The following is a 24,233-nucleotide window of genomic DNA, read 5'->3' on the forward strand; positions in this document are numbered from 1 at the left end:
CATTCTGCAGGCGACATTAATACATGAGTGCATTTGTCAGCTGTACAGCTACATGTTGTATCTTCAAATTATACAAGCTTTGTTCATGATCTCCAGGAGCTCTGAAAGTGCATCACTTTCCCCCCTATCCTTTCAAATTTTGAGCTCAGATTGTACAAAATTTAGACAAGAGTAAACCATCAATGCTTTGCACAATGTGTGTTATCATAAAACACTGCTTGCAGCACTCCTTATTTTCTAAAAATGTCTGAAATGCTCCAGTCTCTTCCTGAATTTGGCAAATAACACTTTTCTTTTTGTTTTTTTGTTTGTTTGTTTTTGACTTTGAACTAAAAATCAGTGATTGTGTTCAATGCTTTGTATTTTAATCTTTGTGTTTGTATACTTTGTATTTTGCTTCCTCAATTTTTCCCTCAATGACTCAAAGATTATTTTTATTCTGCTCTCTCTTATCTTCCATTCCCTTCTTCCAAAATATAAAAAGATAGGCAATGGACAGGGGAATAAAAAGACATTTTGGGATAAATATTTGAAAAAAAATTTTTTTCATTTAGGAATGATGTAGAAATACTAAAAATACTAAAAATATTTATTTGACAGAATATAAAAAACACTAAAATCTAAAAACCATTTTAATTTTTCTGAACCAAAAAATAAAAAAGAAATATTGACATAAAATCTAAATTATGCAATGCACAAAACCATGCATATTTAAAAGCATTAAAAATTAGGAAAAAAGATGCCATCTTACAGGCAAAACATGACCTTTGAACTGTACCAAGGCCATCAGATATTCAGAAAGGACAGAAAAAAAGGACTCAAAATAAGAAATAAGTAATAAAAATCTTCTGATATTTGAACTTATCCTCTTCTCTAAAAAAATACCAATTTACACTATTGCTTATGGTAAAATAGAGATTTACTTCATGTATCTATTTTCCTGATAAGCACAACTAAACCCCCTAGACATCATGTATAATACAAATATAAGAAGTTTCTGAAAGTTGGAGAGAAGAAAGCAAACTGCCTAGGGACCTCAGTACACAAGGAATAACATGAGTTTTCCTTTTTTCCTACATATCCTAGAGAATATTCTGGAAATGCCAGTGAAGGTAGATAATGAAAGTTCTGTGGAAAGCCTGCTTTCTCTAGCCAACAGATGAGGAAAATGGTAGCCTAGTAAAACAAAAATGTTTAGTCAATAACTCCTTAAGTCAAATACCACAGGGAGAAAACAAAACAAAACAAACAACAACAAAAAAACCTCTTCACACTGGTGAAGACTCAGTGGAAAGTGTAAACAACTATCATTGCTGACTATAACAAGCTTCCCAAATTCTGATTCTGGGGTGGAACTGGAGTGCTAACTGTGGAATCAGGAATTTCAAGCCCTTGATGGGCAGTAGCAAGCCACATCAGGTAATCGGCAGAGCCCATCTGAAGAACCTGGACTTCTGCCCTCATCAATAGGATAATTCCTCTCCTTGCTTTAGAAATGTCAGAGGAGGCCCAGAGAGTCTGGGCTCTCACCACTACTCGATGGTAAAAAGACCACTGCCAAAGAGTGTGGTGGAGGTTATTTGGGGAACAGTAAGCCAGGGCGCTATGAGCAGAGGCCCAGAACCCAGCCAACACCCCCTACTTAAGCAGTAACAAGAAGCCCTTGCCCTTCTGTGGGTGTCAACAGACATTAATAGGAGAATGTGGACTTTCTTTACTACCTAGAGAATCCAGAATCTTGAAACATAATACTCAATGTGTCCAGATTTCAATAGAAAACCACTCATCATACCAAAAACCAGGAAGATCTCAGACTCACTAAGAAATGACAATCAACATGCACTAACAGAAAAATAACACAGAAGTTAAAATTACTTGATGAGCATTTTAGATCAATCACCATAAAAATGCTTCAACAAGCAATTACAAACATGCCTGAAAAAGTAGAAAAAGAAAGTCTTTGCAGATGAATAGAAGATAAAAGACCAAAATAAAAATTAAAGAACTAAAGATAAAATAAACAAAATGAAAAATGTCCGTGGATTTCAACAGTAACTAGAGGTAACAAGAGAATTTAATAAACTAGAAAAAAAAGAGCACTAAAAGCTACTTAGTTGGAGCAATAGATAGAAAATAGATTGAAAAGGGAAAGGAACAGAGTCTCAAGGGCCCATGAGACTATAACAAAAGATATAACTTTTGTGTCATTCAAGTCCTGCAAGAGAGGACAAAGAGAAACTGAAAAAATATTCCAATAAATAATGAATGGAAAAGCCCAAATTTGGCAAAAGACATAAACTTTTAAAATCAAAAAGGTGAGAGGACAACAATAGTTAAATTTAAATAGATGTATGTCTAAACATGTTGTAGTAAAATTTATGAAAACCAGAGACATAAAAATCCCGAAGAAACAAGAAACAAGCACTGGTGTGGGAAGAAATGTCTACTGACAGAGATTTCTCATCAGAAATCATGGAAGTCAGAAGGGTTCCAGTAGCACAATATTTTTCAACTATGGAAAGAAATGTTAACCCACAGTTCTATATCCTATATGTGGAAAAAACATTTTTCAGGAAAGAAGGGGAAATATAGACATTCTCAGATAAAATAAATAAATAAATAAATAAAAGAATTTGTCACCAGCTGACCTACCCTAGGAGAATGAATTAACTAGTTTTCTAGTGAGAAAGGAAATTAAAAGAAGGAATCTTAGAATTATCAGGAAGGAAGAAAAAGCAAGATGGAACAAAATTAGGTGTAAAACAGGGACAGATGGAGAAGTCATAGAGAAAGTAATGGGTTTCTTTTTGAGTTGAAGAAAACTCCTAAAATTAATTTGGATGATGGTTACATGGATCTATAAATACACTAAAGGCCACTGAATTAAATGCTTTGGTGAATGGAACATGAGTTATTTCTCAGTAAATCTCTTTTCAAAACTCAGCTGATGAAATTGCAGTTGCTATGAAAGGGGCACAAAGCAACTTTCTGGACATGCTGGGAAAGTTCTATGTCTTGATCTAGATGATGGTAACACAGATGCATGTTTACATTAATCAAAATGAAAATCAGGTCAAACAAACTGGAAATCCATATGGAATAAAATAAGATTTAATTCCTATCTTTCCCCCTGCACAAAACTCAATTCAAAGTGGATCAAGACCTATGAGGTATTAGACCAGAAACACTGCACCTACTAGAAGAAAATGTAGGCCCAACACTCCAACATGTCGTCTTAGGAATCAAGTTCCTTAATAAGACTCCTAAAGCACAAGAAGTAAAATAAAAAATCAATAAATGGGTTGGTATCTCACAAAAAAAGTTTCTTCACAGCAAAAGAAACAATCAAGAGAGTAATGAGAGAGCCTATGAATGGGAGAAAAATCTTTGCCAACCACACCTCACATGAAGATACACAAGGAACTAAAACAGCTTAACACCAAAACCAAAACCACAACGAAAACATTCAAATAACACAATCAATAAGTGAGCAAAGGCACTGAAAAGACAATTCTCAAAAGAAGAAATACAAATAGTCAACAAATATATGAAAAAATGTTGAGCATCTCTAGCAATTAGAGAAATGCAAACCAAAGAGAAAATAAATGTCAAAATACACTTTGAAACTCAAAAACAAGAAACACTAAGATTTCACCTCACTCCAACCAGAATGGCAATTATCAAGAATACAAGCAAAAACAAATGTTGGTGGGATGTGGGGGAAAGGCTACACACATATATTATTGATGGGACTGCAAATTAATGCAAACACTCTAGAAAACAGGATGAGATTCCTCAAAAAACTAGGAATGGAACCATTATTTGATCTAGTTAGTCCATTCTTCATTTTTTACCCAAAGGTGTTAAAATCAGCATATTTTATACAATGACAAGTTTCATCAGTGTTAAGAGCAGCATATTTCAGTATACCTAAGCTATGGAAATAACCTAGAAGCTTATTAGAAAAAGAATAGATAAGGAAATTGTGGTATATATACACAAGGGAATGTGATTCCTCCATAAAGAAGAATTATTTGCTGACATTTGCCAGTAAATGGATGGATCTGGAGACTATCATGTTAAGTGAAATAAGCCAATCCCCCAAATCCTAAGGTTGAATGTTCTATCTGATATGTGGATGCTAACCACAATAATGGGATGGGGAAGAAAGAAGTTCATTGCATTAGAAAAAGGAGAATGAAGGAAGAGAGGGATAGATGGAAATGTAAAAGACACTGGAATGAATCTGATATAACTTTCCTATGTACAGATATGGACATACCATAATGAATCTCATCCTGTACATGCACCAGACTAGGATCCTAATTAGAATAAGATATATTCTGTGCTTGTCTAAATATATCAAAATGGATTCTATTGTCATGTATAACTAAAAAAAACACATAAAAATAAAAAAGTCAAACATTTGCAATTTGTGGACTTATGACAATTGTGCCTTGATAAAGCATTTCAGCATAAGAATAGTACTAGGTAATCTCAAATTCCTTTCCAAAATGCTTTTAACAACATATACTCACACCAATAGTGCTTAAAACTTCAGGTGTTCTATACCTTACCAGCTTCAATAAGAAATTTAAGAGTTGAGTCTTGTCTTCTCTGTTGTTATGGTATACTTCCATGGTATCTCTTGATAGAGAATATGTAAAGGTGGGAATTTTTATCTTTAATACTTCATATGCTTTTCATATTGTGTAAAATTAGTTATAATCAAGTGAAAATATGCATCTTCTTAGTTTCCATATTAATGCTTTAATGGTGGAAATCATTTTTACTATTAAAAGCTTGTTCTTTTCCATATTTGTTCTCCATGTAAATAATAATTGACTATAAAATTCTGTAGGTGGTACCACAGCAGTTGATGAGAATTTGTCTCATTTTTGGTTTTGCATTTTGCTTTGTTTAAACATGGCTCTTGAGAATTACAAATATGTAATCAGAGAGATTTAGAATGAGGATAATTTCCATTGTGTTTCACTTTATTTTGTGGAGTATCTGGTGTCTAGGAATTGTCATCTTCTATGACTATAACCTTTGCTGTCTTGCCATTAAGCAGGTATCAAGCTATTGGTGAAATGAGACCTGAAAGAATTCTAGGATATATTAAAATAGAAGTACTTGCTTTGTTTGAATATATTTACATATTTAAACATCTTTGAATGAGGGGTCTATCTATCTTTTAATAATATGTATTTATCTACTGAATTTTATAATTTTTGTCCCCTAGCTATTTTGATAACTAAGAGTAAACTATGGAAACATGAATATAGCAGAAAATTAAGAAATGATCTTACAGAACATTGAAATCTCAACCATTAACACATACCTCTATTTCTTTTGTTTATTTTTCATGTCTCCTCTTTTCTTCTTCAAGAAAACACATTTTTCAATGATTCCTTTACAAATATAATTTCATTCTTTAGCTTTGAAATATCTTCCTATATATTTATTAAATTTAAAATATACAAGTCAGAGAGGAATGGTCAATACTATAAATCCACAATTTTCAGTGTTGCCATATTTTAAGAAAGCTGGATAAATTAAATTTTAATTTTGATACATTGGATTAGAATATTACTTTTATAGGTATACTGGACAAATAACTGCTATTCAAACAAAGCTACCTTATTTTGAAAATTCAGAAGTAAAAACAAATTAAGACAAAAGAAAGTGGTATTTATGGTGGCATTTTCCTGACAACAATGCAAAGGATACTTAATTATCTAGCAAAAAAATATATTTTAAGTTTGTACTTTTTATGGTCTTAAAAGAATAGTAAGAGAAATACAAAGATGCTTAAGGTACAATTATTAATTCAGATTCAACCTTTTCTGAATTATAATTTCTGCAACAAATGGATTAAGTGTTCAATGTGATTTTGACTATATATTTTTAGAAATACAGTGTAAATATTTCCTTTATGCATGTGCACATTTGAGATAGTTGTTATGTTAACTCATGTACTTATGGAAGTACTTAAAAATTGTGAAAATAGTTTCGGAAGGTTATTAGAGAGCATTTTACTAAGTTAATAATAAATGTATTATTTAATATATTCTTATAATGTGAATAATAGAAAAGGTTTTGATAAGTAACAATTCAAACATGTACTTGTGTCATTTGGTTCCCTCCTGGATTTTGGAGATCTTGCGTAAGTTCCTCTTTCATTGTCTTTAGTTTTTTAACTAGATCTTGTTTTGCACAGAGTTCAATCATAAATGACCATTGGCTTTCTATCTCCCCCAAACTATCTTTATGTGCTTTTATTTTTGCATGATAAATCTTATATTTTATCATGTGCTCCTGAAAATCTTCTTGGGAGATTTTGATATCAAACTTAAGCTTCACATTGTCTGTATATAAGGACTTGTTTTGAGATTCTGGGTTTCCACATTGAAGTCTGGAATTCTCTATGGCAGCATCCTCCTGATAAATTTGCCTCTCCATTACTTTAGTTTCTGCAGAGACAGCTGCTATTTGTGTTTTAAGCTCATGAGTTCATTCTATAATATAGTTCAACATTATCATTATTAATTCATGGTATTTAGCATAAGAGGAAAGTAATTGTTTTGATCCATAATGCATGTAGGAAAATCACTTAACATAAAAAAATACACTTATGAGATATAGAAAAAAACTGATGCATAATAGAAGGAAATATGTAATAATGTAACAATTACTTTCTAAGAAAGAACCCAGAGTTATGTATTTCTTACTTTTTAATGTTCATCTAATTCTAAATGTTAAAATTTCATCATTTTGTTTTAACATTTTACATGTAAAAAATACTTAAAATCATTTAATAATACATTTAAAGAATATATTTATGGGTGTCAAGGAAGACAATATAATAAAAATGATATAACCCTGACTTAAGATTGGGCTTAAAAGACTGGGCTGCTGCCACAGACCCTGCTGCAGTGCCATCAGGTCTCTTCTCTGGGCACAGCCTCCAGGTCTCTTCTCTGAGCACAGCCTCCATTACTTCGGAGGCAATTCTGTAGCTACCTCTGTGGTCGCTACTGCTGAACTGGAGGTTTCCTGTCAATCAACTGTTGCCTGCACTGCTGCAGCCATTGCTGCTTCCTCTGATTCTGCTGGTGCCAGCCTGAGATCGCCCGGAGGTCTTCTTTCTGAGGGCTGCTCCCACAGAAGAAACCACTGCCATGGATGCAACTGAAACCAACACTGCTGCTGACCCTTGGAGATTGCCTGGAGACAATGGCCCCATAGCTGCAATTGTAGCTATGTCTGCAGTCACGCTACTGCTGACCCACTGCCTGATGCCAACAACACCACCACTACCATTGCTACCACGGCCTAGAGGACTGCTTAGGGGAACACTCCAGGTTTGGTTGAATGTGACTATATCCATTTTGGGACACCAGCCAGGGCCTGGAGTCTGGATGCCAGCAGGTTTACCACCACAAGAGCTTCAGTCTGGGGACTCCAGATGGGACCTGCAGGCCCAATGTGGAGGTTCCTCAGGTTTGGGGGAGCCTAGCGTCTTCCTGCTGAGAGCACTGGTGGTCATTGTCTTGCTGCTGCTTCTCCTTTGCATGAGTGTATCCCTAGTGGTCTCTCTGCAAGTAGGAGCAGCATTGAGATCTTGAGACTGCAACATGGCCAATCCTGATGTATCTAGATCCTAGATCAGTAGGACAGAGACTGGGTTTATGAGGGATAATCTGGGTTTAGTGATCCCAAGAGATGCCAGGGACAAGGCTGAGAAACTGTTGAACACTGACAGAGACAGTTCAACTGTCCAGCAAGACTTATTTTATTTTTTGACTCACTAATCTCTCTACCATATTTGAAACAAAAATTTTTTATGCATCAGTTTATGGAGGACAATGATATATGATTAGTATTTTGCATTTTTGTTGTATTCTTATGTCTTTAATCTTTTCTCTTTGTTCATATTCTTCCTCTCTCTAGTATATTTTCTAGGATTTTCTTTCCAACTTTTCTCTAAACAACAGCCAATCTCTGTCAGCTACTGTTCCACTCTTCCTGTGAATTTTTACTTCTAGTTTCTATCTTTCTCCATTGGTAATATTGAGTACTATACTACCTCTGTTCTCTCATCCACCATTTGGAATTGTAAATCATTTTAACAAATATTCTGCTTATACTATAGATAGTTATTGAACTCATTATTTTGGTTCAATGTGAGAAATCAATAGACACCTTAGTGGGAACTATTAGGTTTAAGGCTATATATTGTGTTCATTGGGTGGTATTGATACCACCAATGAACACATATACCAGTAAAGGAAAAGCACTAGAAACCTTCAGGGACATTATAGGTCTACAGATAGAATTTATCTTGCATTAGATCCATACTTTTAGTGGGAAAATACACTAACAACATGAAAAAACAAGGGAATAAATCACCACAAACAAACAAAGATGCTTCAACAACAGAAGCCACTGATAACACATAGAAGAAATGTCCAAGAAGGAGTTAAGATTGTATATAGTTAAACTGATATGTGAAGAAAAGGATAGTATAAGGAGTGAAATCAAAGAAAAAATGCAGGAAGTGAAAGACCACTTCAATAAAGTATATGAGATTGTGGGGAAAAAAATAAGCAGAAATCCTTGAAATGAAGGAAACAGTAATCCAAATTATAAATTCAATAGAATGCATCACCAACAGATTAGACCACTTGGAATATAGAACCTCAGCCAATAAAGACAAAATTTATAACCTTGAAAGAAGAGTTGAAATGTGGAGAAGATGGTAAAAAAAAAAAAAACATGAACAGAACATCTAAGAATTATGGGATAACATGAAAAGACCAAATTTAAGAGTTATCAGAATAGGTGAAGGAGCAGAGAAATAGACCAAAGGAATGCAAAAGCTTTTCAATGATATAATAGCAGAAGATTCCCCAAACCTAAAGAATGGAATGGAAAATCAAATACAAGAGGCTTACAGTACCCCAAAAGTACAAATTACAGCAGACCCACATCAAGATACATTGTAATGTGAATGACTAACACAGAATAAAGATAAAATTTTAAAGGCTGTGAGAGAAAAAAAATCAAATTATGTTATAGGAGGAAACCAATTCAGATCTCAACTGATTTCTTAGCCCTGACCCTCAAAGCTAGGAGGTCTTGAAATAATATATTACATGCTCTGAAAGAAAATGAATGCAACCAATAATTTTATATCCAGCAAAATTAAGTTTCAGATTTGAAGATGACATTAAAACATTCCATGATAAACAAAAATTAAATGAATTCACAACTATAAAGCCTACACTACAGAGCATTCTCAACAAAATATTCCATGAGGATGAAGTGAAAAAAAAGTAAAAACCAGCAAAGGGAGGATCTACATTAAAGTGACATTCAACCAAATGAGAAACTAAGACAAATCAAAAGCCAGAAAAAAATCAAAATGAGAGGGAATACAAATCATATCTCAATAATAACCTTGAATGTTAATGGCCTAAACTCATCAATCAAAAGACAGACTGGAAGATTGGATTCAAAAGAAAAACCCAACAATATGCTGTCCTCAAGAGATTCACCTCATGGGCAAAGATATCCATTCATAGGCTGAAGGTGAAAGGATGGGAAAAACTTATCACTCATATGGATTGTGTAAACAAGTGGGGGTTTCCATTCTCATTTCAGATAAAGTAGACTTCAAACCAAAGTTAATCAGAAGAGACAAAGAAGGACATTTCATACTTTTTAAGGGAATTATATATAAGCAGGACATAATAATTATAAATATTTATGCCCCAAACAATGAGAGATCTATATATATCAAACAAAACCTTCTCATTTCAAGAGTCAAATAGACCACAATACAATAATACTGTGTGATTTTAACACACCTATCTCACTACTGGACAGATCTTCCAAACAAAAACTAAGCAAAGAAACTATAGAACTAAATAATACAATCAATAATTTAGACTTAACAGATATATATATATATATATATATAGAATATTTCATCTATCAATGAACAAATATATTTTTTTCTCAGCAGCACATAGCTCCTTCTCTAAAATAGACCATATATTATGCCACAAAGCAGCAACTCTTAGTAAATACAAACAAACAAACAGAGATAATATGCTGCATTCTATCAGACCACAATGGAATGAAATTAGAAGTCAAGGATAAAATAAAAATAGAAGCTACTGTAACAAGTGTAAACTAAATAATACACAATTGAATGATGTATGGATAGTAGAAGAAATCAAGGATGAAATAAAAAAATTCTTAGAGGTAAATGAGAACACTGATACAAAATCTCTGGGGCACTATGAAGGCAGTATTAAGAGGAAAGTTTATTGCATTGAGTGAATTTATTAAAAGAATAAGAAGTCAACAAGTAAATGACCTAAAACTTTATCTCAAAGCCCTAGAAAAAGAAGAACAAATCAACACCCAAATCAGTAGAAGACAAGAAATAATTAAAATAAGAGCTGAAATTAATGAATTGAAACCACAGTAACAATTGAAAAAACTGACAAAACAAAAATTTGGTTCCTTGAAAAGATAAGTAAAAATAGATAAATCCCTTGCCATGCTAATGAAGAGAAAAAGACAGAAAACTCAAATTACTAAAATACAAGATGAAGAAGGAAACATCACAACAGACACATCTGAAATACATAAAATAATTAGAAACTATTTTGAAAATTTATACTCTAATAAAATAGGAAATATCAAAGACATCAACAAATTTCTTGAGATATATGACTTACCCAAACTTAGGATGAGGTCATACATGATTTAAATAGATCAATTTCAAGTAATGAAATAGAAAATGCCATCAAAAGCCTACCAACCAAGAAAAGCCCAGGATCAGATAGATGATGAAAGAAAAACATTCCATGATAAACAAAAGTTTAAAGAATTTACAACTAGAAAGCCTGTGCTACAGAACATTGTCAGCAAAATATTCTGAGAAGATAAAATAAAAAACAACGAAAAAATTAGCAGAAAGAGGTATTACACTAAAGGAAAACCTAATCAGAGGAGAAAACAAGTCACGTTAAATACCAAACATAAACAATAATGGCTGGGAATACAAATCATGTCTCAATAATAACCATGAATGTTAGTAGCCTAAAATCACCAAACAACATAGACTAGCAGATTGTATTTAAAAAAACATGTTGCCTCCAAGGGACTCATCTCAAAGAAAAAGACATCCACAGAATGAAGGTGAAGGTTTAGGAAAAATCATACCACTCACATGGACTGCGGAAGCAAGTAGGGATTTTCATCCTCATATCAAATAAAGTAGACTTCAAACAAAAATCAATCTTCTCAGCAAAAGAAACAATCTATGAGATGAATAGAGAGCCTATATGTTGGGAGTAAATCTTTACCCCTCACACATCAGAAAGGGCACTAATCTCTAGGGTATATAAAGAACTCTAAAAGCTAAACATCAAAAAAAATAAAAACAAATAAAAACAAAACAAACAACAACAACAAAAACACAAACAATAACCCAATCAAAAAATGGGCCAAGGACCTACAGAGACAATTCTCAGAAAATGAAATACAGTCAATCAACAAATATATGAAAAAATGTTCATCATCACTAGCAATTAGAGAAATGCAAATCAAAACTGACTCCAGTCAAAATGGCAGCTGTTAAGAATACAAAAAACAATATATGTTGGCAAGGATGTGGGGGAAAAGTAACACTCAATACACTGCTGGTAGGATTGCAAATTGGTGCAATGAATATGGAAAGCAGTATGGAGATTCCTTGACAAGAGGAGAATGGAGCCACCATCTGATCCAGCTTTCCCTCTCCTTGGTCTATACCCAAAGGACTTAAAAAACAGCTTACTACAGGGACACAGCCACATCAATGTTTATAACAGCACAATTCACAATAGCTAAACTGTGGAGCCAAACTAGATGCCCCTCAGTATATGAATGGATAAAAAAAATGTGGCATATATACACAATGGAATTTTACTGAGCAATAAAAGAGAATAAAATCATGGCATTTGCAGTTAAATGAATGGTTTTGGAGAAGATAATGCAAAGTGAAGTTAGCCAATCCCCCAAAAAGAAAAGCCAAATGTTATCTCTGATATTAGGAGGCTGATTCATATTGGGGTAGGGAGGGGGAGCATGGGAGAAATAGACAAACTCTAGATAGGGCAGAGGGGTTGGAGGGAAAGGGAGTCGGAGGGGGTTAGCAAGGATGGTGGAATGTGATAGACATCATTATTCAAAGTACATGTATGAAGACATGAATTGGTGTGAATATACTTTGTATACAACTAGAGATGTGAAAAATTGTTCTGTATATGTACAATAAGAATTGTAATGCATTCTGCTGTCATTTATTTTTTAAAAAATAAAGAGCACTTTGACAACAAATTACATAAACAAATCCAAGAAGCAAAAGATCAACTTTACAGGGAGATAGAGGTTATACAAAAAAAAAAAAAACAGAAATCCTAGAAATGAAGAAAATAATAAACCAAATTAAAGACTCAAATAAGAGTATCACCAGCAGAGTAGAACACTTAGAAGATAGAACATCAGACAATGAAGACAAAGTATATCATCTCAAAAAGACTGTAGACAACATAGTAAGACTGATAAGAAACCATGAGCAGAACATCCAAGAAATTTGGGATAGCATAAAGAGACCAAATTTAAGAGTTATTTGGATACAGGAAGGTATAGAGGTCCAAACCAAAGGAATGAGCAATCTGTTCAATGAAATAATATTAGAAAACTTCCCAGACATGAAGAATGAAACAGAAATCCAAATCCTAGAAGCCTATAGGAGGCTGAATGTGCAAAATCACAAGAGATCCACATGAAGACAATTATAATGAAGATGTCCAACATACAGAACAAGGAGATAATTTTAAAAGCCACAAGAGAAAGGAAACAGATTACATTTAGGGGTAAACCAGTTAGGTTAATGGCTGATCTTTCAACACAGACTCAGAAAGCTAGAAGATCCTGGAATAACATATTTCAAATGCTGAAAGATAATGGGTTCCTACCAAGAATCTTGTATCCAGAAAAATTAAGCTTCAAGTTTGAAGATGAAATAAAAACCTTCCATGATAAACAAAAGTTAAAATAATTTGCAGCTAGAAAAACCAGCACTTCAAAACATCCTTGGCAAAACATTACATGAAGAGTAAATGAAAAATAACAATGAAAACCAACAGTGGGAGGTAGTACAGTAAAGGAAAAACTAATCAAAGAGGAAAAACAAATCAAGTTAAATAACAAAAATAAACAAATATGGCTGAAAATACAAACCATATCTCAATAGTAACCCTAAATGTTAATGGCTTAAACTCACCAGTCAAAAGACATAAGCTAGTAGACTGGATTAAAAAAAAAGATCCAACAATATGCTGCCTATAGGAGACTCATCTGATACGAAAAGATATACACAGACTGAAGGTGAAAAGTTGGTAAAAAATCTTACCACTCACATGGACCTCAGAAGCAAGCAGGGGTGTCCATACTCATATGAAATAAAATAGACTTTGAGCCAAAGTTAATCAAAAGGGATAAGGAAGGACACTACATACTGCTCAAGGGAACCATACACCAACAAGACATAACAATCATTAAAATATATGTCCCAAACAATGGTGCAGCTACGTTCATCAAACAAACCCTTCTCAAGTTCAAGAGTCAAATCAACCACAACACAATAATCATGGGTGATTTTAACACACCTCTATCACCACTGGACAGATCTTACAAACAAAAGTTGAATAAAGAAACTATAGAACTCATAAACATAATTAATAACTTAGACTTAATTGACATGTATAGAATATATCAACCAACATCAAGCAGATACACTTTTTTTCTCAGCAGCACATGGATCCTTCTCAAAAAATAGACCATATATAATGTCACAGGGCAACTCTTAGCAAATACAAGTAGAGATACTACCATGCATTTTATCTGATCATAATGGAATGAAATTGGAAATCAGTGATAAAATAAAGAAGAAAAGTTCCTGTACCACATGCAGAATGAGCAATATGCTACTGAATGAACAATGGGTTACAGAAGACATCAAAGAGGAAATTAAATATTCTTAGAGGTAAATGAAAACCCCAATACAACATATCAAAATCTCTGGGACACTATGAAAGCAGTAGTAAGAGGAAAATTCATTGCATGGAGTTTATTCTTTAAAATAAGAAAAAGCCAAAAAATAAATGACCTCACACTACATCTCAAAGTCTTAGAAAAAGAAGAATAAATCAGCAGCAAATGCAGTAGAAGGCAATAAATAATTAAAATCAGAGCTGAAATCAATGAAATTGAAACAAAAGAAACAATTGAAAAAATTGACAAAACTAAAAGCTGGTTCTTTGAAAAAATAAATAAGATTTACAGACCTTTAGCCATGCTAAGGAAGAGAAGGAGAGAGAGAACCCAAATTACTAGCATATGGGATGAAAAAGGCAATACCACAACAGACAATACAGAAATACAGAAGATCATTAGAAATTATTTTGAAACCTTATATTCTAATAAAATAGAAGATAGTGAAGGCATTGATAAATTCCTTAATTCACATGATCTGCCCAGATTGAGTCAGGAAGATATACACAACTTAAACAGATCTATATCAATCGAGGAAATAGAAGAAGCCATCAAAAGATTACCAACCAAGAAAAACCCAGGACCAGATGGATATACAGCCAAGCTTTACAAAGATCTTTAAAGAAGAACTAATTCCAATACTTCCAATACTCTACAATCTATTTCAAATTCCAAAATTCATTCTACGAGGCCAATATCACCCTGATTCCAAAACCAGACAAAGACAGCTCAAAGAAAGAAAACTACAGACCAATATCTCTAATGAATATTGATGCAAAAATCCTCAATAAAATTCAGGCAAATTGGATTACAAAAACATATCAAAAAGATTGTGCACCATGATCAAGAGGGATTCAACACCTGGATGCAAGGTTGGTTCAACATACAGAAATCAATAAATATAATTCATCACATCAATAGACTTAAGGATAAGAACCATATGATCATTTCAATAGATGCAAAAAAAACATTTGACAAAATACAGCAACCCTTTATGTTCAAAACACTAGAAAAACTGGGGATAACAGGAACTTACCTCAACATTGTAAAAGCTATCTATAAGAAGCCTCAGGCCAGCATTATTCTAAATAGAGAAAAACTGAAGGCATTCCCTGTAAAATCTGGAATAAGACAGGGATGTCCTCTCTCACCATTCTATTCAACATAGCTCTTGAAACACTGGCTAGAGAAATTATATGAAAGAAATTAAAGGAATAACTATAGGAAAAAAAGAACTTAAACTAGCACTATTTGCTGATGATATGATTCTATACCTAGAAGGCCCAAAAAACTCTACCAAGAAACTTCTAGAACTAGTAAATGAATTCAGCAAAGTGCAGGATATAAAATCAACACCATAAATCAAAGGCATATCTGTATATCAGTGACAAATCCTCTGAAAAGGAAATGAAGAAAACAATATCCTCAAAAAAAAAAAAAAAAACCTTGGGAATCAACCTAACAAAAGAGGTGAAAGATCCTTACAATGAAAACTATAGAACCCTAAAGAGAGAAATAGAAGAAGACCTTAGAAGATGGAAAGATCTACCTTGCTCATGGATAGGCAGAATTAATATTATTAGAATGACCTTACTACCAAATGCACTATACAGGTTCAATGCAATTCTGATCAAAATCCCAATGTCATTCCTCATACAAATAGAAAAAGCAATCATGAAATTCATCTGGAAAAATAAGAGACCCAGAATAGCTAAAGCAATTCTAAGCAGGAAGAGCGAAATAGGTGGCATCACTATGCCAGACCTTAAACAATATTACAGAGCAATAGTAACAAAAACAGCATGATACTGGCACCAAAACAGGCTAGTAAACCAATGGTACAGAATAGAGGACACAGAGACTAACCCACAAAATTACAACTACCTTACGTGCCAAAACCATGCACTGGAGAAAAGATAGCATCTTCAACAAATGGTACTGGGAAAACTGGAAATCCATATGCAACAAAATGAAATTGAATCCCTATCTCTCACCATGCACAAAGGTTAACTCAAAATGGATCAAGGATCTAGGGATTAAACCAGAGACTCTGCGTATAATAGAAGAAAAAGTAGTCCCTAATCTCCATCACGTGGAGCTAGGCCACAACTTCCTTAATAAGATGCCTATAGCATAAGAATTAAAACCAAAAATCAACACATGGGACGGATTCAAACTAAAAAGTTTTTTCAAGCAAAAGAAATAATATGTGAGGTGAATAGGGAGCCTACATCCTGGGAACAAATTTTTACCCCTCACACATCAGATAGAGCTCTAATCTCTAGGGTATATAAAGAGCTGAACATGATAAGCACCAAGAAAACAAATAATACAAACAATAAATGGGCCAAGAACCTGAACAGACACTTCTCAGAAGATGATATACAATCAACCAACAAATATACAAAAAGTGCTCATCATCTCTAACAATCAGAGAAATGCAAATTAAAACTACTCTAAGATACCATCTCACTGGAGTAAGAGTGGCAGCCATTATGAAGACAAACAACAAGTGCTGGAGAGGATGCGGGGAAAAAGGTACACTCATACTTTGCTGGTGGGACTGCAAATTGGTAAAGCCAATTTGGAAAGCAGTATGGAGATTCCTTGGAAAACTGGGAATGGAACCACCATTTGACCCAGCTATTCCTCTTCTCAGACTATACCCAAAGGACCTGAAAACAGCATATTACAGGGACACAGCTACATCAATGTTTATAGCAGCACAATTCACAGTAGCTAAACTGTGGAGACAATCTAATGTCCTTCAGTGGATGAATTGAGAAAAAAAATGTGGCATTTATACACAATGGATTATTACTCAGCAATAAAAAATAATAAGATCACGGCATTTTCAGGAAATGGATGGCATTAGAGCAGATTATGCTAAGTAAAGTTAGCCAATCCCAAAAAAACAAATGCCGAATGTCTTCTCTGATATAAGGGGGTGACTCAAAATGGGGTTGGGAGGGAGAGCAACGGAAGAAGATTACCTCTAAATAGGGAATGGGGGGGAGGGAAAGGGAGGGAGAAGGAGAATAGCATGGATGGTGAAAGGAGATTCTCATCATTATACAAAATTCATGTATGAAGATATGAATTTGGTGTCAACATACTTTATATATAATCAGAGATATAATAAATTATTTTATAATGGTGTATTAAAATTGTAATGTTGGAATGGGATTGTGGTTCAGTGGTAGAGCACTCTAGACCTAGCATGGGTGAGACCCGGATTCAATTCTCAGCACCACATAAAAAATAAATAAATAAATAAATAAAAAGGCATTGTGTTGTGTCCATCTACAAAAGAGATTCTCTCTCTCTCTCCCCTTTAAAAAAAGTATTGTAATGCAAAATAAATAAATTTTTAAAAATATATAAAATATTTGTTAATCAGAATATCAGAGATACAATTAAAAGAAGAATCAAAATCATGAATCAATAAATGGGATGAACTCAAAACTAAAAGATTTCTTCTCAGAAAAAGAAACAATCTGTGAGGTGAATAGAGAGCCTATATCTTGGGAGTAAATCTTTACCCCTCACACAACAGTTAGAGCACTAATCTCTAGGATATATTAAGAACTCAAAAAGATAAACACTAAAAAAACAAATAACCCTATCTATAAATGGGCCAAGGACCTGAACAGACACTTCTTAGAATATGATGGACAACCAATCAATAAATATATGAAAAAATGTTCATCATCAGTAGCAATTAGAGAAATGCAAATCAAAACTACTCAAAGATTTCATCTCACTACAATCAGAATGGCAGCTATTATGAAGACAAACAACTATTGTTGTTTGGCAAAGGTGTAGGGCAAAAGGTACACTCATATACTGCTGGTGGGAGACTGCAAATTGGTGCAGCCGATATGGAAAACAGAATGGAGATTCCTTGGAAAATTGGGAATGGAACCACCATTTTACCCTGCTATCCCTCTCCTCACTCTATATCCAAAGGACTTAAAAACAGCATATTACAGGGACACAGCCACATCAATGTTTATAGCAGCACAATTCACAGTAGCTAAACTGTGGAACCAACTTAGATGTCCTTCAGTAGATGGATTAAAAAATGTAGCATGTATACACAATGAAATATTACTCAGCAATAAGAGAGAATAAAATCATGGCATTTGTAGGTAAATGGATGGAGTTAGAGAAGATAATGCTAAGTGAAGTTAGCCAATCCCCAAAAACCAAAAGCCAAATGTTTTCTTTGATATAAGGAGGCTAATTCATAGTGGGATAGGGAGAGGGAACATAGGAGGATAAAAATAACTCTAGATAGAGCAGAGTGGTTAGAGGGGAAGGGAGGGGGCATGGAGGTATTAATGATGGTGGAATGTGATGATCATTATTATCCAAAGTACATGTAGAAAGACACAAATTGATGTGAATATACAACCAGAGATGGTGCTATGTATGTGTAATAAGAATTGTTATGTATTCTGATGTCATATATATAAATTTTAAAAAACTTAAAAAAAAAAAAAGCTTTTGCTAGAATAGTATCTGCTAATACCCCAGTTAGTCACATCATCAAACTCAGAGTCAAGGGGTAGAAGTATGTCTACCCATGAGCCAAGAGCATTATGATAATATAGGAAAGGGTATGGATAAAAATTGGGAACAAAAATGCAAATTAACATAACTTTATATTCCCTCAAGTACTTAACAGTAAGACTTTGAGAGATGTACTTAGTTTCTCCTTTACTTTATATCTAACTGTTCATCAAATTCTATAGATCCTCCAAACAAAATAATTGTAGGCCATCTGCATTCTTTTTTTCTGTCTAGATGCTCTTTCTCTTTAAATGAAGTTTTAATGTTGGGAGGAAGGTATTGTATTAAAAAGGCAATATCCTTCAATTTTTTTCTGACAGAGACAAAAAAAGGTAAGTACACTGAAAAGTACAGTACACTGGTGAAACTCAATTTTTGTCTTCAGTGCTAATATTTCAAATGCCCACTTGACATTTCTGTTTAGGTGTCTAATAGACACTTCAGTTAGATATATTCAGAAAATATTTAATTACACACTGTGTTAGGTTTGACCAAAATACCCAAAGATAACGATGGAGAGGAGGAAAAGTTTATTTTGGCTCATGGTCTCAGAGGTCTAGTCCATTCCTCTGGGCCCAACTGAGGCAGGAAATCATGAGAGAAGTGGGTGGTGGAAGACATGGAGGCTAGGAAGTAGACAGAGGAAAGTAGGAAGGAAGTCACAGGGATGATGAACCCTTCCAGGGCACTTCCCCAGTGACCTACCTCCTTCAGCCAAACCCCAGCTGCCTATAGTTACCATCCAGTCCATTCACACTAGGACAGACCAATTAGAAGGTTAAAGCTCTCACAATCCAATCATTGCACCTCAGAACATTCCTGCACTAACACAGGAGCTTTTAGGGGACACCTTATATACAAACCACACCACACACCAAACAAGTTCCCTCTCTAGTCCTTCTGATTCCAATATACTGCACCATTTTCCACCTGGATACTCAAAAGCCAAAAAGTTATTCTTAATTTTTCTATTTCCCTTACTCCACAATCTACTTCCCAACAAAATGTGAGAATTGGTTCTCTAACATAAATCCCTACATTTACTTCTGGCCAATCTTTGTAGTATGGCCTAATTTCTAGTTCATCTTCCTATTTTCATTCTTGTCATTCTCTTAGGCTCCATTTATCAGGAAGAAGGATCTTTTAAAGACATTTATCATATCACGCTACTTCCATGCTCAAGATTCTCCAGTGGTGTCCCATGGCATTAATAATAAAATTCAATTTCACTGAAATGGCTTATACAGCCTTACCTTATATGTTCTAGTACCTATTTACTTTGCTATCTTTCCCATCTATTATTTTCCCTTCTTTTAGCCCCCTTTCTGCTTATTAAATATGCCTAATTCCTTCCTAAGAGAATTTGTAATTGTTAATCCATCTACCTTAAAATTCTCAACCCTGGACTGGGGACATAGCTCAGTGGTAGAACACTTACCTAGCAAGCATGAGGCCCTGGGTTCAATCCCTAGCACCACATTATAAAAATTCTCTAACCCTACTGGTTCTTTGTCACAATTCAGCTTTATTACTATTCCTCCAAATAGTCTTCCTTAATTCAAAAATATAAATTAACCACCCTTTCTCCTCCCCAAGTTACTCTCTACACATTACCCTATTTTATTTTCTTTGGAACCCATCAATCTCTAAAATTTTATCTATATCTATATCTATCTATCTATCTATATATATATATATTTTTTTAAGAAAACTTCTTTATTTTTTGTCTCCCCTAACTATAAAGTAACTCCACAGCTGTAGGAATCTTTTCTGTCTTTATCACCATGTTTCCAATGCTTAAGAGAGTACTAGCACAAAGTAGGTACTCACATGGTCAGGAAAGAGACAGGTGTTCTGTCAGTCACATTAGGATATCAACTCTATTTATTCATACAGGGAGAGGAGATGAACACTACTTTGGTCATCATACTCTCTCTTTTCTGAACTAATGTTACAGGTTGTTAAATTTTATTACTAGCTTTACGATATTTTTCCTTCAATACATCCATCCTTAAATTACTACCATTACTCCTTCCTCTTCTTCCTCCTTTTAATCAGGCTCTCCTCTCCTCCTCTTCTTTTTGATTTATCTTCTCCCTTTTCTCACTCTTATTTGCTCCTTTGCTTTAGCTTTTTGAGGCAAAATAGCTATAAAGAAACCATACATACTGAAATTCCAATTTGATGAGTTTTTTATGTTCATGAAGACATCATGACAATTAGGAAAATAAACATATCCATTACCCCCAAACATTTTCTCCCTTTTTTTCTTTTCTTTTCCTTTTCCTTCTTACCTACCTTCCTTCCTTCCTAGGAATTTTCCTTCCAAAGAATTTTCCTGGCATGAGGTTATTTAAGTGTTCCTCTAGTATCTGATAAAGAATTTTTTTCTTTTCTTCTTTCTTTTTTCTTTTTCTTTCTTTCTTTTTTTTTTTTTTTTTTTTTTGAATGAGGTAACTCTCAATGGGCTTCTAGAGAGCTTCAGGATGGGGATTAGCTATCAGGAAGGCCTAGACCTGATTAAAGTTCTGGAACTCAGCCTTATCTACACTGCTGTAACCTCTTGGGACAGGAGAGAGGCTAGAAGCTGAACTAATAATAAATCAAGCTTACATGATGTAAACTCCATAAAAAAAATCTCTTAAATGATGGAGACCTTCCAGGTTGGTGAATACATCCAGGTTCTAGGAAGGTGGTGTGCTCCATATGATAGTTCTTTACAAGTCCCTTCCCAGTACTTTGTCCTGTGCATCTTCTCCGTTTGGCTCTTCCTGAATTGTATCTTTTATAATAAACTAGTAATAGTAAGTAAACTGCTTTCCTAAATTCTGTGATTCACTCTAGCAAATTATTAAGCCTTGAGTATGGATGGGGGTAGACATGAGAAACCCTCGTTATGGTCTGGATCTGGTATTTTCCCTGAAGTCTCATTTCTTGAAGGCTTAGTCCTCAGTACAGCAAGGTTCAGAGGTGGGCTTTTGGAAAATGATTGATCATGAAGGCTCTGATGTCATGGAGGGAATAATCCACAGACGGCTTCATGGACTACTGGGAGGTGGCAGGAACTAAAGGAAGATGGGGCATTTAGGAGGATATAGATCACTGGGGCACCCCTGGGGACTATCTGTCCTAGGCACCTACTTTTCTCTGTGCTTTCTGACTGCCATGGGCTAAGTACCTTTCCTCTGCCACACTTTGTTCCATTACATTCCTGCCTTGGAGCCAGATGACCACGGGTTGAAATCTCTGAAACCATGAGCCAAAACAAAGCTTTCCTATTCTAAGTTATTTTTCTCAAGTATTTATGATAGTGATAAAAAACTGACTAAAATACCCCTGATTTATAGTCAGTTGGTCGGAAGTATGAGTGTATAAGTAGTCTGGGAATTATAATTGACATTGGAAATCAGGAAGTCTTGTGGGGATGACTCCTTTAACTTGTGAGATCTGATGCTAACCTCAAATAATATCAGAATTTAATTGAACTGTTCAATATGCAGTTGACATTGGGGGAATCAGAAAATTGTTTGTTGTGTTGGAAAATATCCAAAGTAGTATAAGACTTCCAACATTGTTCTTCAAAATTATTTTGGTGTTCTAGGTCCTCTTTTGTATTTCCATACAACTTTTAGAAATCAGCCTGTCAATTACACAAAGAGCCAGCAAACAACAACAAAACCTTTTGGTATTTTGACTAGTATTAGTTTTAATCTATAAGTAAACCTAGGAGAACTGACATCATAATGCAGTGGTGTCTGATTTACAACATACTGTCTGTCTCCATTTATTTAAGTGTTGTTTAACTTTTCTCATCATTATTTTGCATTTTCAACATATAGATTTGATAAACCTATGTCAAAATGATCCCTAAGTATTTCATAATTTTGGTATTATTGTAAGTGGCATTTATTCTAAATTTTTAATTTCTGAAAATTATAGAATTTTATATATTTCTGCCAATACATAGAAAGACAATGGTTTTATATTCATTTAGTTAGTCATATTCACAAAATGCAGTTACATTTAGTTATGCTGCATGCAAAGACCAAGAATGGCTTCCATGTTCCTGATAGTGGGCTGTTGAATATATTGTAGAAGGCAAGGGATAGGGGAGGGTGCTTGAAATGTTCACTGACAACTAATTTTTCACAAGCCATAGCTTTTAAAACACTGGCTTACAATGTAAGCTTCATTGAATTCAGTATTTTAGGAAAAATTATCAAATTAAATGAATTTAAAATGATTCTATATGACATGTTAGGTTTCATACACTTATTCTATAATTACAATGACATTGGTGAATCTTTATACTGTATTGGAAATATAAAATATTCCATAAACCTGGAATACTCATGTGAATTTTACTTAGAACAGAAAAACTGAAAGAATGAGTAGGAATTTGAAATTGATTCCCAATATGAAGTTCCCTTAAAACCTTCTGTCACTAATAATATTTTGAAGACATTTAAAAGATTATATGAAATAAGTTACCTGCAAATGAAACAGAATGTTTCTGTTTCTTTCTATTTCTGATGTTTATGATTGTTGTTGTTTTGCAACTTGCTCTACAACTTCAGTTAATGATGATGTGTCTTGTTTACCCACAGTTAGACAAAAGAATAAAATGTATGAGAAGAACTAAATGCAGACATTTTAAGACACTTATATTTCTTTACTGGAACATGAAAAATTAGGTGTTTTTTTCTGATTTATAAGAAAAGTACATTTAGGATTGGTAATCCTCCCTGATTCTAGACAAAACCAAAATCAAAGACAATAATAGTAGGCAATTCAAAGTTGCCTACTGCAAATGCCATAACTGTTCTTTTATGGAAGAGTATAAATATTTTGATTGTACTAATTTTTTTTATCTGGACCACTTGCACATATACTATAATTATGGTGCCACCACAACAACTCAATGGCAATTATAGTTGATGGATTTTAAACATAGGCCTGTATTTTCAGGTTGTTATGCCTTTTTCTAAACACTGAGTATGTTTCTTCCTGGTGAAATATAACTGCCTCCTTCTACTTTAATTTATTATTCCTGCTAATATAATTATCCTTTTGTACAATTTTTGTTGATGATTTTTTAATTATTTATTTCTTAAGATGGATTCGCTATCTTCTTTAGGAACTCCTTCACTCTTCCTTTCCTTACTTCCTGACATTCTCATTGTCTGTAATCTCCTCTTTTCCACTGTCTGGCTCATTTTCTTTACTCCTACAAAAACATCTATATTGTTATAAATTGTCAAACATGTCACAGGAATGCAATGACATTTCACCCCTGGAACCAGTAATTAAAAGACAATGATTAAGTGAGAGATTTGGGAAGGAAAGTTGAACCGTATTTGAATCTTGGTTCTCCTGCTTTTCAGCTGTTATGACTCTGAGTAATTTTCTTCTTTGATTCCCAGTGTCCTCATCTCTGCACCCTCATAGGGTTGTTGTAATAATTACCACACACATGCGCGCGTGCACACACACACACACACACACACACACACACACACATACACACAATTGGTGAG

The 24,233-nt window shown here is 34.1% G+C and overlaps 1 protein-coding gene across 1 annotated transcript in view; it reads right to left on the bottom strand.

Annotated features, from left to right (window-relative positions):
- Nucleotides 1-23,921, bottom strand: part of Ccdc122 (coiled-coil domain containing 122) — a 39,226-nt gene extending 15,305 nt beyond the window's left edge. The window contains 6 exon segments of the mRNA XM_078052428.1: nucleotides 5,341-5,405; nucleotides 5,407-5,456; nucleotides 6,124-6,521; nucleotides 15,273-15,276; nucleotides 23,188-23,292; nucleotides 23,820-23,921. Coding sequence (XP_077908554.1) covers nucleotides 5,341-5,405; nucleotides 5,407-5,456; nucleotides 6,124-6,521; nucleotides 15,273-15,276; nucleotides 23,188-23,292; nucleotides 23,820-23,912 — 715 coding nt within the window. The 5' untranslated portion in view covers nucleotides 23,913-23,921.
- Between the last annotated feature and the right edge of the window lie 312 nt (nucleotides 23,922-24,233).

Source organism: Ictidomys tridecemlineatus, chromosome 6 (assembly GCF_052094955.1).
Source record: "Ictidomys tridecemlineatus isolate mIctTri1 chromosome 6, mIctTri1.hap1, whole genome shotgun sequence".
NCBI classification, from domain to species: Eukaryota; Metazoa; Chordata; class Mammalia; order Rodentia; family Sciuridae; genus Ictidomys; species Ictidomys tridecemlineatus.